General features: G+C 42.3%; 1 protein-coding gene across 3 annotated transcripts in view; it reads right to left on the reverse strand.

The window, feature by feature from the left end:
* The window catches only part of CNNM2 (cyclin and CBS domain divalent metal cation transport mediator 2), a 154,506-nt gene that overhangs the window by 9,921 nt on the left and 127,585 nt on the right, over nucleotides 1–17,000 (reverse strand). Inside the window, exons 3-6 of one of the 3 annotated variants that reach the window (XM_072805483.1) lie at nucleotides 16,560–16,697; nucleotides 14,380–14,549; nucleotides 3,991–4,084; nucleotides 1,013–1,078 (exon numbers count right to left, since the gene is read on the reverse strand). In XM_072805483.1, coding sequence (XP_072661584.1) covers nucleotides 1,013–1,078; nucleotides 3,991–4,084; nucleotides 14,380–14,549; nucleotides 16,560–16,697 — 468 coding nt within the window. Of the gene's footprint in view, nucleotides 1–1,012; nucleotides 1,079–3,990; nucleotides 4,085–14,379; nucleotides 14,550–16,291; nucleotides 16,357–16,559; nucleotides 16,698–17,000 lie in introns of those variants that run through there. The other 2 variants (XM_072805484.1, XR_012020688.1) reach the window with 2 other exon arrangements.

Below are 17,000 nucleotides of genomic sequence, written 5' to 3' on the forward strand. Positions count from 1 at the left end.
CATATTTCTGTGCATATGTATGTGTGTATGTGTGTGCACATGTATCTCCTGCCAGCTGGTTTGAATCAAAACAGTCCTACAAATAATACCTTATCCCCAAACACCTCAAGCTTTTTCAGAGCAAAAACTTGAGGGAACGTTAGCTTCTTTTTAGGACATGTATTGTTTCTTTTACTAAATATCAGCGTTTGAGAGTTTTTGCTGAAACTGGATTATGAAAATGCCAATTTCATCAGATTTTAAGATATAAGCTGTGTGGAACAAAATAAATACAGAAAAATTGTATTACCAAAAGCTCAGCAATTTTAATTAAAGAAAGATTAAACTTTTGCCTTTCTTTTTTGCTGCTGGATGTATTAGCCAGGCATGACCAAACTCTCCTGCAGGGCAGCGACCAGCAGCTGGTGAGGAATGTGCACGGCACTAATTCAAAAACAAAGAGAGGGCCACCTGCCTGTCAGAGGGCGGAGATGCATGGGCCCCATTCACGTGGAGGCTGGAAAAAATGAACAGAACCAAGAATGCCCAGGTCTCTGCAGACAGGGCTTCTGTTCACCGAGAAAACTTCACAGTCCTTGAGGCTTTGGGGTGCATATGTCCCATAGAAGCATCCTCAGGTTTTAAGGTGCTTGGGGCCCCAAAGAACCAAAAGCAGCCCCCTTGGGCTGCCCTGAAAACCCAAGGTCAGCAATGTGGGCGGGAGTGGGGGGTGCGGGGGGGCAGGCAGGGAGCAATGATGCTCCAGGTCAGAATCACCCTCACTCTGTGAGGGTCAGCATTGCTCACGCCACGGGTCCCCTGTCAGTGTCCTGAATCCTTCCCACAGCTGCTGTGGGCTTGTATTTCCCGGGACAGCTCACTCCTGAGTCAGCAAACGTGGAGTTTGAGAACTCAAAGAGAAACTGCAAACAGCCTTGACCAAATCAAGGGAACAGATCTGGCCAGCCAGGCTTTTGTGGGGGGTCAAGGGAGGCAACCGGAAGAAGTATGAAAAGGAAACATGCAGAGTTACCTGGAGAACCTGCTGCTAACAACTCTGTTCTGCTGACAACAAAGGTACGAGACAGGGACAAAGGAACTGGAAAATGGAGAAAAACAGGGTGAGACCATATCACTAGGCAAGAAAGGAGATCTCTGCACTCAGGGCACAGGAGCAGACACCTGTTCTACTAACATGAGCGTTCACTTCCAGAAATACAAAGCCTATACAATATTAGGGAAATTAAAAAGGCATACACGCTGCTTTCCAGGAAGTGGAATACAGGGAGCCTGGAATCAGAAGAAATCCTATTCAAATGCTTCTCTACTAACCTAGAAATCTCTTAAGCCATTAATGCCCTATCGGGGTTTATAGCTCAAAATGTGCTCTTCTTAAGGATTTAAATCACAATGAGCCCCACGAAAGGCGGGGGAGCTCCATTAATCACCTGCCCCAAGAGCATGACCCAAGCCGCCTGCGCCAGCAAAGCCTACAGCATCCCTACCTATGGCAAGCAGTAAGTTATTCGATTCACTGACATCTTTTGTGTCATGATAATTTTGACCTGATATTTTGAATTGTTTTGGAATACTCTGAACGTTCAAAGTATCAGAGGAAAGTAAATCAAGAGTGTTATACACAGGTCTGCTGGGAATTGGCAGACCAAAGTCATCCTCATCACTGCTTCCTCAGAGAGCCACAGGTCCATTTGATTGAAAAGTCCAATCAGCACTGCCCTACCTGGCAGGAGTCCTATTTCCTGGGCAGGGTTTTTTGTTTCTGTTTTTAAATTGCAGTATAATTGACATACAACTGGGCGGGCCTTGAAACTGATTACTGTAAGATTTTTCTAGGCAATCAACATCAATAAATAGAAATATTATCTTGAGATTATAGCACTAATTGTATCTCTCAGTGAATATACAAAATCCCAAATCTTATTTGTGAAGTCATATACTGGGCTTTTGTATTAAGATGCTATTAACGAGATCCCCTTCCTTCCTGGCATTTCCCAACGAGGCCAGTCTGCTGCAGCCCCACAGGCTTGCTGTATGAGAGACCTGCCTCTCAACATTTCTGAATGGCATTTGCCAGTATGTGAATCCACTGTTCAGTATAAATTGGGCCAATGTTTAGGTTTCAAGAAACAGTGATTAATAAGATGGTACCCTTACACTTCTTTCTTTTCAAAGCCACATTCTAAATCTGACTCTGCTAACCCAGGGCTAATTTGAAGTTGGTTGCCAAACAACAGTTACAAGCTCAACACCCAACTCTGACACCGACATTTCCTCTGTGCTTTCAAACTTAAAAAGCACTCACATTGTATTCTTCTAACAATCACACCAGGTAGCCTTATGGTATCCTGTTAATAAGGAGGAAGCTAAGGACCTTTCTCAGAGGCAGCCAACCATATACAGTGGTCCTCCCAGACTAGTTAGGAACCTCCCTGGCTCCTCACTAGCAGTGAGAACAGAAGATCACCTTCAAGTTTACAGCAGACATGATTAAGTGGGGTTAGATAGGCCCATGTTCACACTGGTGTTAGTCAGCAGTTGACAGTGGGGAGGCTGGCCGATGTGGCCAAGCACCCTAGGGTGGGATAGTGAGAAGATGCGTCTGGGGCAGGGGAGGCTGAGGGACATGAGAGAATCCTGAACACTTCCTTGGCTTTTTAACTGTAATGTAATATTCCTGGATGCCTGGGACACTGTGTGGCCTGGTGGATACTGAGGTCACAAAAAGAGATCTGTCTGGAGGTATCCCCTCCCCTTTGGAGACTGGTTTCCAGAAGTGGCCTAGGTTGTTTTAGGATGGGTTATTTCTAAGTTTGGGTTTTGTTTTTTTTTTTTAAGTTTGGGGTTTGTAAGTTTCCTAGCATAGCATGTCATTTGGCACTGTGGCCACAAGGTGGCACTCCAGCACCTCTGTTTACCTGTCCACACTGGTCCAGCCAGGGTAAGGCAGCAAGCACATGCACACCGCAAAGCAAGCAATGCCCCAAGCCAGAGGTATTTGTGCTCCCTATTCCTACTAGGGCAGATACCAGTTGCTGGCATCTTGTGCTCAGAACACTTAGTTGACACCCTGTGGCATACCCATCATTAGCCGGCTGACTCAACTGACCAGCTGTCTAGACAAGAGCCAGCTCTAGTCAATAAATACACATTTACAGCCTCATTCATCCGCAGGAAAATGCAAACTTTAAAATCTCCAGAACAGTTAACATTTTAAAAGTTCAATAACATTTAGCAGTGCAAGTAGAGCAACTGGAACCCCTGTCAGCAGACGCAGGCTAGCAGTGTGGACTGCTACATACTGTGGCAAACTGCAGGGCAGGAGCTACTAAAGCTGCAGGTGCCATGTGGGAGCCCACAATTCCACTCCTACACATATGCCCAAAAGAAACGCACACACACTCACCAGAACACATGCACGAATGTGCACGGCCACCCAATTCATGGTAGCTCCAAACAGGAAACTACCCCCATGTCCATCAGCAATGAAAAAATACACTTCACATGATGTGACACTGCACAGCAATGAGAAGAAATAAGGTATAAAGCACACACAGCAATAATGATGAATGTGACAAGGACAACACTGGGTGAAAGAAGCCAGGCTTGATGTAATACGTCCTGTAGAAGTTCATTTACACCAAGTTCAAAAACAGGCAAAACCAGTCTACTAGCTTAGAAGTCAAGGCAGTGGTGTGGGGAACAGTTCCTAATACAGTGTGGTGGTGGGGAGGGTGGTTTGTGGGGTTGGTGATGTTTGTTTCTTGAACTGGGTGCTGCTCTACACGGAGTGTTGGCTGTGTGAAAATTCATGGGGGCAGAGACTTATGATTGGGCGGGGCAGGGGGGCATCTGGTATATGCGATATGTTTCAACAAAAAGCTCAAGAAGTTGATAAATAGGGCTAGCCGGCAGGTACAGAAAGGGGACAGGAGAAGAGTATTCTATCTTAAAGCACAACCCCGCCCCAAGGGGCTGAAAAGGAGAGCTCACCTGGAGAGGCTGTGAGGGCCATCACACCATAGTAGGAGAAAGCACTGGCTTCGAATTTCATACCTTCTTTCCCAGCTTCTACTTCCACTTTCCCCTGTGAGAAGAAAAGGGGAGTGTTTTCAGTCCATTTCCAGGAATCTCTCTGCAAATTCAATGCAAGATTTGTCCTTCCTCAGATTTTTGTCTAGAATTCCTTTCCCAACCAGCTCTGGGAAGTAAAGCCTCAAATGCTCTTTCCCACTTAGAAAAGAGGGTCAATTCATCTTAAACAGGACATTTGGATTTGGCTGGAAATGCAGAGAGAACAGTGAGGGTGTGAGGTTTCATTTCTGTGAGTCCACTTAGTATTTTCCCAGCATCCCTAGTTCATGCATGGATCCTTTAGGAGCTCTCCAGTAATAAAAACATGGTGCTCTCTCCCCATCAATTGGGACAAACACTGGGAAAGACGGGGTCTTTCAGGAGCTCAGAGCTGGAGCAGCATTGGGTCTGGGTTAACACTGTCTGTGGCCATGGGCTCCAGGGATGGAGCTCACTCTGGTCTCACAAACACAGTGTGGGGTGTCTGCAGGCAGGACCTTTATGGCCCAGACCCCTGTGGGCACCACCCCACCTCTCAACTTCCTCCTCACAGTCTTGGGAAAGCACCATAGCAAGCCTTCTTCCATCAGGATAAAACCTCTCCCTGAAGTCTTCCCTTGCCTTCTCTTTCTCTAAGTTGTCTAAAGCCTCACTCATTGGTTCCTCCAGGGCAGACTGCAGACGCCTGACTCATCCTGTTAGCCTTCGGGTCCACTATGACCCCCGCATGGTGGGTGCCCAACATGCATTTCCCAAGCCACTGGAACATCCTAGTAAGTGAGCTCCACGTCGGGATTTCCAAGCCAAGGGCCAGAATGGCCTTGTTCACCGTACCTATAGCTGCCCCTCCGGTGACAGGCAACCTTTATGGTATTCCTTTATGATGGGTAAATAAAAATAATGGTACCATTTATTGAAGAGGAACTAGGCTAACAGGTCAGGGCTTTATTAATTCACTTAGATGCTCATAACTCATGAAACAGACACAATCACCCTCCCTTACACATCAGGAGAGGGGCTCAGAAGGATTACATGAGAGAACAAGCCCTTGACCAACATGTTTGCCATGGTGCCCACTAACGCAAACTATTATTTTGATCATTCCCTATTATTATATACTAAATTCCCAGTTATGGGAGACTCTCCTCAAAGCACTTCTTCAGAAAACGCTCTACTGTCTCTCTTTTAGGTTTTCCTTCATTCAAAATACTAGTTATATCACTCCCGGCCAACTCTCTCACTGTAGGAAGGGAACTGACAACTCCACCCATAATGTAAAATCATCCTGCAAGCAAAGGGGTGCCGGAAACCCTGACCATGTGGGGCCCGGGGCAAAGATGGTCCTGGCCACCCACAAGTTTGAGGGAAGCACAAGCACAAGACAGAGGGAAGCAGGGGAAGGATCAGTGGGACATGGTGGTCAACAACAACAAAAAACCCTGTGGGGAAAAAGATCACAAGAATGTAGGAAATTCAGAGAAAAAGATTACTCCCTGTTCTTATACACATTTTGTACAGGAAGGAAAATGCAAGGAGTAAGAGTTGAGGCGAGAGAAGGGAGGGCAGGGGAGAAGTGGGGAGACAGCGGGGCCGCCAGGCTCCGTGGGTTTGCACAGGAAGCCGCAGGATGGGGCTGGAGCAGCGTGGAGAGCAGGGCAGGCCGAGGAGCTCCCTATGTGGTGGGCCAGCGAGGCAGGAAAAGGGAGTCTGGGCTCATGCTGGGCTGGGAGCCATGCAGCTGCGAGATGGCTAGGAGAGAAGCTACAAGAAGGGATCCACAGTTTGGTGAAAGCAGGAGGAGAACAAAGTGTAAGGAAGAGAGGAGGAGTCACTAATTATGACAGATGTTTGCTCTAAGGGACCCAAAGACAGGCACCATGAAGATGGAGAGAAACTTCAGGAAGGCACTGCATTGGTGCTGGGACTGGGGGCAAAAGGGGACAGAAGGAGGCCTTGGGGGAAGAGTCTATCAAGAAAGGCTAAAGTGGAAGAATGAAGGTTAAGAGGAAGGTCAGGATGGAGATGGAGACGAGGGAGGGGAGGAAGGGAGAGGGAGGAGGGAAGGAGAGGGAGAGTGAGGAGCAGAAAGAGAGAAGAGGTGGTCACTAAGTGAGCCAAAGCAGAAGGCTGGGCAGCAAAGAAGAGGCAAAGTGACCGGCCTCAGAGGCAGGGTCCCTTAAGAGGAGGGGAAGAAGAGGACGGGGAGGGACAATCCTCAGAGCCGGTGAGCAATAACACTGGACGCGCCGGGGGTACAGATCTTCGCAATTACTTATCTACTTCTTGCTGCGCTAACCCCTGATCTCGTATCAGATAGTTCATATATACACATGAGGCTGTCTCTGTAGTCGGAAGCTCAACAGCGACATAACCCACATTTCTACACAGAAAATCAAGAGGAAGCATCAAATGCAGCAGAGCCTCATCATGACTCCCATCTTTGTGGGGTTCCCCACTGATCTGGACCATTTGTTTTACAAGCTACAAGACCTTCTGTATTCTGTGTGCCTGCACAATTCTTTAGAATTATCATCAGAACCAGCAGGGTAACACCCACTCCCCCAAAAGACTGTAAATAACAACTCGGGGTCTGCCTCTGGGGGAGGAGCTCTTCCAGGGGCAGTACCCACACGAGCCACGCTCGAACCCCTGCCAAGTAAACTCAAAGGCAGAGATTCCCAGCCCTTGCTGTACACTGGAAACTCCTGGGGATTTAAAAAACAAACAAAGACCTGATGTCTGGCTCCCACTCTGAGGCATTGCGATTTAACTCCTATGGGTGTAACGTGGGCATGAGGATTTTAGTAAAGCTCTCCAGTTGATTCTAGCAGGCAGCAAGTTTGGGAATCCGTTGCTATGAGGCTCTATGGACAAAGGCCCCAGCTCTGGAGCTGCGTGCCCTGGCCTCTTAGGAAACACCCCTGTGGTCACGGAGGCTGAGAGCCCACAAATTGAACAAGGACAGCCGCATAAAGACTCAAACCTTGGTTCGTCTCCCTCTGTCCTTCAGGACACCACCTGCAGTGGAGGAGATCAGGCATCTCCTGCAGCCCGCCCAGCTGACCTCAACCAGGCTACGAGGCGGTACACAGGTCGATGTTTGCTGGCGGAGGAGTCCCAGAATTAGTGAAATCTACCTTCAGCCTCAGAGAGGAGGTTGCCAAATTTTTATTTCATATAGATATTTTGAAAAACACACCCATCTATCTACTCTAACCATCGTTCTGCATCAGACCAGACATCTTAACCCCCCAAATACAGAAAATATATAATTTCAGAACAGACAGGTCTTTAAACTGAGTACATGTAATTTTATGAAGACCTCGCAGCAGCTATTTTTCACATTTGGTCTCAAACTAGTGAAAACTTTGTCAAGCATTAGCATGAAGGAACCACGGCGCCAGACTCCTTTTACTCCATTTATAAAACTGCAACAGATTAAAGGATCCTGTGGTTCTTTCGATTCTAACTTTATAGGATTCTACAATTTCAAGTTTTGAAAACTGCACATCCCTGTATTCCTCACTACATGAGTGAAGCTTTTCTGGCAGGCAAGTTTTAGAAACATCCAGTAAACATTTTTTTTATTCCTCTGTATGTGTCAATGGCTCCCAAAAGTGACCCAAGTAAACCTACCAGTATGCAAATTGAAGCCATCCCCATGAGGCAATGGCCTGGCTGGCTCACGACCAATCAGGTGTCTTTAGATAATGATTGTTTCCATATAAGGAAGGAGCTACATATCAATCTTACTTTTGAAACATCCACAAATTTACCAAACTCTAGCATATTGCACACATAAAAAAATCAGCACAGGACATGATGGGCTCCCAAAGGGAATTATGTCTTCATGTCTAAATCGATGAAAGAGGGCAGCCCAGGTGGCTCAGCGGCTTAGCGCCACTTCGGCCTAGGGTGTGGTCCTGGAGACCCGGGATTGAGTCCCATGTCCGGCTCCCTGCATGGAAGCCTGCTTCTCCCTCTGTCTGTCTCTGCCTCTCTCTCTGTGTCTCTCATGAATAAAAAAAATTTTTTTTAAAATAAATCAACGAAAGAGAAGGCAGGCCTCATGATCTCAGGCCAAGCTAGCTTCCCAAGTAAACTTACCAACACAAGTGCCCTACCTTTCTTTGGAAGAAGTTTATTAGGTAGCTCTCCTCTCCTCAAAGTTCCTAAGCATCCAGAAAGTACTAAAAGCAGTCTTGTGCTACACCTGGCCACAAGGTGGAAGCCTGTGCTATTCTCGTTGGCAACAAGATCAAGTGGTCAGCAGATGCCATGGACGCAGGGAGACCAAAGACTTCCTTGGGCACCATATGCTGAGCATCCACTAGGTCTCCTGCTCACCTTCAAGTTCTTGTTTTGTTTTTGTTTTTTTATACCACCATCACAAAGTATTCCATGGGGCTTGACACCTGAAGGAAGGTAACTAAATCCCGGGGGTGTGAATGCCAGGTTAAGGTCACCAGCACTACCCCATTAAGAGGGGAAGCATGACCCCAAGAGAATCTATTCTGCTGCTCAAACATTCCCTAGCAATTGTTTTTTAACCTGGAGTCCAGAGATGTAGTCTTGGCACTCCAAGTTCCCTTGAGGAATGTTTGTTAAATTTTTTTTTACAATGTTGATGGTCAGAAATCAATTTACACATATTTGGGACCATCTGGTTGACCATCTTCTAACCAAATGCCATCACCAGATGTCAACCAGAGCCTTCAGGCCACAACTGCATTATGAAAGAGTTGTTACTACCTGAATCATCATGGCTGAGCCTTGCTGCTCAATCAACTGGGAGCTTGTTAGAAATAAGCAGCATTTCAAACTCCACCCCAGCCCTACTGGATCTGCAAGTGATTCCTCTGCACATAAAAGTGTGAGGAACACTGAACTGGAGAGAGAGACACGAGAGAACCAAACATAAATAAGGACCAGTCACACCCAGTGGAAGCCAAATAACAGCACAGCATCCTGCACAAATAACTCAGATTGAATAAAGGCCTGAAGGGTCAATCATTGCTGGGCCCATGGAGACCCAAGCATGCTGAATGCAAAAGAGCCTGCATCAGAGCTTTGCCTCACTGGGACCAGTGGTACTTTCCTACCAGGCAAACAATCAATGACACATGTAAAATATCAATCACGTATCTGTTTTGGCTTACACAAATTCTAACTCAAAGAGTGCAAAAGGAGCTTATATCTAGTTTTTTTTTATTTACACATATCTAAGTATAATTTGTTAAAAATAGGGTCAACATGGGTATCCAAGTAATTTATTTTTTCTTTACAATGGGTGCTATCTGTACTTGACTCAGGATTAAAGATCTATTATTTACAGGGACACACAGACCCTACAACTCCCAAATCCTCAAAAAAAGATTGGTACTGAAGGCTTAAAGTCTCTTCCAGTAACAGGTGAAATGGCTCTAAGTAATATCAAGGGATGTGTAAACTCCAAGATGCTACCTGCCACCTTCACAAAGGAAAAGATTTCACTCTACAGGGAAAAACCTCTTTTGACTCTATGTTAGAGGCCCTGAAAAAAGAGTGGGTGGGACAGCTGAACAACAAAAATATTCTGAGGCATGAAATCAAGCAGGAAAAGTAACACCAGAAAAAAAAAAAAAAAGTGTTCCTTTTATTGATTCTGTAATGGGCAAAGAAAAGAGCTATTTGTTTTCCTACTATTCTTTATAGTTACTAAAATCATAATCTGGTTATGTGCTATGGAGGAGCAATCTTTTTTTTTTTTTTTTTTTGGCTTATTTAGACATTTTACTCCCCCCCCAAACCCAACAAATCCTTCACTGTAAAATACCAACTCTATGAATTAGAAAAATGGTTTATAGTGGTTAAAATTATTGTGTACACACTCTTGATATCTCTGTATGTGCTTTCTGCTTCTTTCATGACTATATTATGGTCTCATCATATCAAAACATAAGTGGTGGAGACATAAGAACTACTACTACTTTATAATTAACCAATTTGCTATGAATGTGTTTGCATAGATAGCTTTAGCAAATAATTTCTTTAGATGCATATGTATAAGGAGGCTGTTAGTTTAAGGATATGATTGGTTTCACAGCACTTTTTCTTTTTTGTTCACTATTCATCATGGATTTTTACAAAGATTTTTGTGGTTTTTTGTTTTCTAAAATAAAAAATGGTTGCTTAATTTTGTCAGTTGCCTGTCTGCTATCTATTGATATGAGCATGAGAATTTTTTTCCTTTACTGCTTTTCTAATTAACATGGCATATTTTGTTTTTGTTCTTAAATTAGCGCCGCATTCCTCAATAAAGCTAATTTAGTTGGTCAGTGAATAACTCTTTGGGGATGTTGCTGGTCTCCAACTGCTACCTTTTTAGTTAGGAAAGCTGATGGATCGTACCATCTTGTCCCATTTGTATTATACAGAAAATGAACTCCAAGTTTCAATTTTTTTTTCAGGTGATTTCTTTGAATCTAGCTGTTTTAAAGGAGAAGAGAGAACTCCTTTTGTTGTTTCCCTCTTATCATATTAACTATGCCAATAGAATACTGATTTTGTTAATCTTTTAAAAGAACCAAATATTGATTTTATTATGGACTTTAAGGCTTTCTCATTAACATTTTTTTCATTACTATCTTTATTATTTAATTTGTTCTTTTTTCAGATTGCTATTTTGTTCTTTTTCTGGATAGATTTTTTTTCTTATTTAAGTACTCAGAATAAAATTTCTTAAAACTCTGACATACTGCATATAAAGTATTATTTAATAATGTCTTTAATGGGGACGCCTGGGTGGCTCAGCAGTTTAGCGCCTGCCTTCGGCCCAGGGCGTGATCCTGGAGTCCCACATCAGGCTCCCTGCATGGAGCCTGCTTCTCCTTCTGCCTGGGTCTCTGCCTCTCTCTCTCAATCTGTGTTTCTCATGAATAAATAAATAAAATCTTAAAAAAAATAATAATGTCTTTAATGAGGTTCTCTGTATTTTATGATATTCTATATATTTTCTAATTCAGTTGATACTTAGGGTTTATCAGTTTGATATTAATTACATTTTCAGCATTTCTTTAAATAGGTAATAGTATACGTGGTAATAAATTCAAAGGGAGAAATAAATCTCCCTTTCATACTATTCCCTGACCTCTGAGTCTTCCTCCCTCCTTAGAGGCAACCACCTGTGACCTGAGTAACCTTCCAGAGAGATTCATGTATATAAAGATGTACACGAAACACATGGGAATACATTATACACTCTATTGTGAGCCTTATGTATAAACCTTTCTAAGAGAACTGGTCACCATTTAAAAATGGCTTAGTACTCTTCAATTATGTATTTTTAGGTCCAATTTTATTTCATTATGATCTATACGTGGTGGTTCTAGAAATTTCTACCTGTCTGAGTTTAGGAGAACATATATATGACATAGCAAATCATCAGCTTTATGAAAGTCACATAAAACTTCTTTAAAAATGTATTTCCCTGGCTCTATATTCAATTTTCTCCCAATTCCTGTTAATTTTATTAGGTTAAAATATTTTTTTCTTGGTATGCTTACTCTTTTATGATGGTGGAAATTATTTTCCGCCAAAATTATATTCTTTTCCATTTCCATGGATACACCACATCCGTGAGTACTTAGTAAGTCCTACAATTTACATGAGTCCAGAAAGGTCCCAATTATCTATAGGATAATTAAGGAGGTTCTTTTATTTGAAAACAACTCAATAAAAGGTATGATGTATTTTGTTATTTAAGACACATAGGGCCAATATGCTTTTCTTTCAATGTTTATTGTGTTCTTACCACTGTCCTTATTGATTATTCCCCAATAAATTTCAGTTTAAAAATCTACTTTTTCAGATAAAACTTTAGGTTGTAGGCTTTTTATACTTATGTAGTGGAAGGTAGGTGCCCAGTAACTTAGAATTATTCTTTTAATTAAGCTTACTTAAATTGCTTACTTTGAATAAATTAGACTTTATTTCATTTAGTGTTTAAACTCAGAGTGATGTGTTTCTATTTATAATTATATTCCAAACATCAATTACTTAATAAAAGAGTTTTTTCTAGTGTCTGCAGAAGGCGGCACTGGGGCCAGGAATGCAAGGCAGATACTACAGCTTTCTTCTGATTTAATGCTTTAAAATGCAGCAGAACATGTCCAATAGCCTGCCATGAATTGCCCAAGTTGGGTTAGTGATATTTTAGAGTGGAATATACTTTGTTAAAGGTGACAGCTGTGCTAGATCGACAGGGATCGTAGTATTTCATTTTGTTATATTCCGGTACCTCAGGTAAATGGCTGGCACACAAGAACCTAATTTTCACTAAACTCCATAGTTTAAACACCTCCATAAATCCTCTTAATCCAGCAGATACACAATTTATAAAGAAACAAACAAACCCATGACATGATCAGTTCAACAATCCAAAAAAATTGTCACATTTCTATAAATACTTAACATGACGTAAGTATTTAAACACAGGTACATATACACAAATGCCTTATCAAAAATATCTTTAGGGATCCCTGGGTGGCGCAGCGGTTTGGCGCCTGCCTTTGGCCCAGGGCGCGATCCTGGAGACCCGGGATCGAATCCCACATCGGGCTCCCAGTGCATGGAGCCTGCTTCTCCCTCTGCCTATGTCTCTGCCTCTCTCTCTCTCTCTCTCTGTGTGTGACTATCATAAATAAATAAAAATTTAAAAAAAATCTTTAAAGATACTTGTAAATGAACAGGGAGTATGAAGTCCCTCTTCCATAAAATCTATTTTTAGATTTTTCAGCCGGAAATGGCTTTGTTATAGACCAACAGAGGATTCCTGAATCGCAACTTCATACAGGCTAAGTACATAAAAATCAACAACTGAGAGACACCTAATCTCTAGTTTTACTCCTGAAATTCACCATGTCAATTCTCAAAGTCCTAAGTGAAATGTAACCCAAAGCTTACAGTGTCAAAGTTTCTCTAGGTTTAGGAATATTCACATCTAGCTGTTATGAGGAGCACCAATGTTTTACTCCCTCGCTACAGGACACTGACCCCCTAGAGCCCCAAGTTTCAAGTATGTATATATCTCCAGAGAAAAAGAAAAACACAATTCAAGGTTGAAGGAGATTAAGGTTATTAAAAGAATCAGGGTATTGAATTAGAAAACCTGTAAAAAGAGGTTTCCAAGAAAGAACATATGAAAATGACACATAACTAGTTAATGCATGGACTTTTCTACAGTTCCTTATTTCTGCCTCCAGATATCACAAGAGCACCCGAACATGGAACACGAACACAGCACTCTGCCAAGTTTCTGACATCCAGACATCTGATAAGAGTTTTCAAATAAAAAGAATCTCCTTAATTATCCTTTAGATAATTGAGACCTTGCTGGACTCAGGTAAATTGTAGGACCTATCAAGTACTCATTATACTCTTCAAATGATACCTCCAATTCATACCTAGGAAATAAACAAAAAGGAGAATGCTTAAGGGGGTAGGATTCTTGTACTGAATAAGTGCAGATTTCCTGTAAAATTAATTCTTCAGAGTAAGGAGGTATGAGAAGTCAATAAAACCAGAACTTTATTCATTGTACGGTTCATGTTGGTCTCCATGTCAAAGACAGTGTTCTATCAAATTAAACTGTGATATAATGAGGGCCACCTATCAACTCAAGCACCAAAGCCTCTCCAGGAGGGTACAGATTGGATGGTCCTTCTTACCTTATATAGTGGATTATGTTATTAGTGAGAAGGAAAAAGGTTTCCATTACCACAAGAGGCTGTGATGATTACATCAGTTCCTCTGTAGTTCAGTCTGGTTAGTAACCAGGAATAAAAATAATAAATGGATTAATTTGATGGTGTTAAGGGAAGAGATAGCAAGTTACCTCTAGGAAGTTGTAGAAGACCAAGTCCTAATGAAGAGTGGAAAAAAGAAAAGACAATAAAAAGAGGACCCCAGGAACTCATGACACTTAAATTTCAAATGCCCAACCAAGACTTGGATGCATACAGGTAACTCTCCAAACTCTTCAAAAAAACACAAACAACTGAATTCACCATTCTTCAAATGAGTGCTTCCATGCCTCAGCAATCAGTAAGTCCCCTTCAGTATTGAAAATTGAGTAACTAATGACATTGCTTTGTACTGATATAATTTTACAGAGATGAAAACAGGGGGATGAAATCCTCCCATGTATAAGGCTACCCCAGAAGTTAAGTGTATGAACCTTGACACCCATTCACCTATAGCAAAGTCTCCTCAGAACCAGAAGGATGGGTACTCAGTGAGATCAAACAACTGTTGAATAATTCTTCTGACCTGCAAAATGAGAACGAAGTAGTCTACAGGTTTGTTTCGCTGGTAGAGGTAGTATTCTGGGGCTTTCTTGTTCTTCTCATCATACTTCAGTTCCTGGATGACATTGGGGTGCTTTAGCAGCCTTAGAAGGATCTTCTCTGACATCTGGGATGGGCTAAATGCTTCTACTTCTATAGATATAAACACAACTTGATATTACACTTCAAATGGATGGAAAAAAATTATACTAGCGATTAAGGTGTTTAGAATATAAGAATACTTGGAACCAAAGCAATACAATATGGATTAACGACACTTCCGTTTGGTGATCCACTGGGGGCAGATTACCTGGGAGAAATCAGAAAATGCTGAAGTCTCATATTTAAATTTTTCCTTTTCAATCTGTCATCGGTTTCAGTTCTTATAAAATTACCCTAATTTTCTGATACAAATCAAGGTCAACCAGAAGCAGGCTCCTGACTGCCAGGACACCCTTCAACAGGCCACAATAGTCTGACTGTCCAACAACAGCCAAAGGAAGAAGCAAAGGTCAGGAAGCATCTAGGTGTGGGTTAGTACCAGGTGCACAGATGAAGTGCTCCACCTCTCATTCTCCCACTCCACTACCCTGAGAAAGTCTGGGAACAAAGGAAGGCAGAGATTCAGAATAAAAGCAAGGCACGTGCACACATCAACATGCACTCCAACTTGCTAACTAAAAAAACAAAAAATGTTTATCTGTATTTACAAGATACCAATTTTATTTCTGATAACAAAACTCAAAATTCCTGGCGTGTGGTTGGGCCCGCTGAAACTGGACTTCATGGTATCTCAGAGGCAGAATAGGAGAACATTTAATTTTAAATTATGGTTCTTAAATGATGAACAATATTACCAGAATTAGAAAAATGAGTTAAAGATACTGTTTATATATTTAAAAACTGTTTTAATTAGGTGAAACATAAATTCTGTGTTAGCTTCTGTGACTTCTTTGTAATAACAAAATAAGGTAGTACATTGTAGAACTTTTGGAAAATAAAGAAGAAGATAAACAGGAAAAAATAATTATCTATAAACCCACCACTCAATCATTCTGAGCAGTTGGTGAGTACTTTTTCCCAGGACCTTGCCTGCACACGTGTGTCTGTGTATACGTGTGTGTGCACAGAAACACAATGATAATCTTACAGTTTTATATTTTTTTCTCACCTCACATTAAATTATGAGTATATTCCCATATCATAAATATTATATTATAAGCATTTCTATGTATCTGAACACATGTTCTTAAAGAATATGTAACATTCATCGCACAGCTACTGTTAGTCTTCTTTTCAAAATATTTTAAGTACACTGCATGCAGCTGAAGGGCACTGGATACCCATCTTGGACACAGACGTCTTCTACAGGCCACAGGGTACTTTCAGATTTTCTCACATTCCCCCTGGCCAACAGAGCTCACCCTTTACCTAGAGAGCCATCTGGGGATGTGAGAAGGGTTAGTCACTCTCTTAAATCCATTCAACCTTGACCTTTCTGGAGCAGTCAGTGCCGGCTGGATTGGCGGTTTTAATAATGTGAACACTTGCCTCCTGGAATGAGCCCAAGTTAATCTGACTTGAAGAGGCCATCAAGAAATCCACGTCAAAGCTCTAAGAATTTCTGATTTCATTGAAATCATAAAAGATAAAAATTTAATTCTGAAAATCTATTTTTCTTCTTTCCAAATCAGAGCACCTATGTTACCACTGATGTCCAACTGTTCTTCCAAGGCAAGCTGGAGAGAGATACTCAACTGTCCAACACATAATGAGGTGGCATCTGGTTTGCACTGCCAGCCTACTCCGCCAGCGGCCTCTCCCCGGGACTTAGCTGGAAGCAGATGACCTGGCCTACTGTTGACATGCAGTGTGGCACTAACATTCATCCTTACCTTTCAGACCAATTTTAAGTTACTGGTCCACCCCTGGTAAATGTCTCAGAGGGTTCATGCCGACACTGAACACAGGAGAGGAGAGAATTTAAAAAGAAAAAAACAAAACAAAACAAACAAAACAAAAAAACAAAAAACAAAACACAAAAGTGGCATTACTTATCACCCCATTTCCCAGTCTCCACCCCCAGCCCACCCCAGTCAGTGGTGGGTGAGAAACACGGTCCAGGGTTCATAGAGATCTCAAACTGCGATAAGCTGCACTTGCCTGTTGCTAGGAAACGGTGCATGGCCAGGAGAAGCTGTGGTGATATTTTAACCTTCATCTCGCTGTCTGTCTGCTTAAAGGCGGAAAAATCTTGCTTTCTTTCACGATGAGCCACTTTCTTTTTCGTTCTGTTATCAGCTGACAGAAAAGCAAGAAAAGACAAAAGGAAATGCATTCTATTAGATCAGGACTCTTTTTGAATGAAATGATAAAATCCCCTGGAAAGGCAGGACTACCTCTAGATCGCAGGCACTCTACGCATGAGTGCCACAGGGGAAGAGGAGGAGAGAGATTCCTCATCAGATCAGTGCAGCACAGTCATGACCCAACTCAAGGTAAGGAGTAAGACGTGAGCTGACTAGCAGCAACAATAAGCATGCTTCGTGAGGATCTGTAGGGCTCTTGCAAGTACATTAAGGGCCAGCTGTGGACAAACCCTCG

The sequence above is a fragment of the Canis lupus genome, chromosome 29 (genome assembly GCF_048164855.1).
Source record: "Canis lupus baileyi chromosome 29, mCanLup2.hap1, whole genome shotgun sequence".
Classification (NCBI taxonomy): Eukaryota; Metazoa; Chordata; class Mammalia; order Carnivora; family Canidae; genus Canis; species Canis lupus.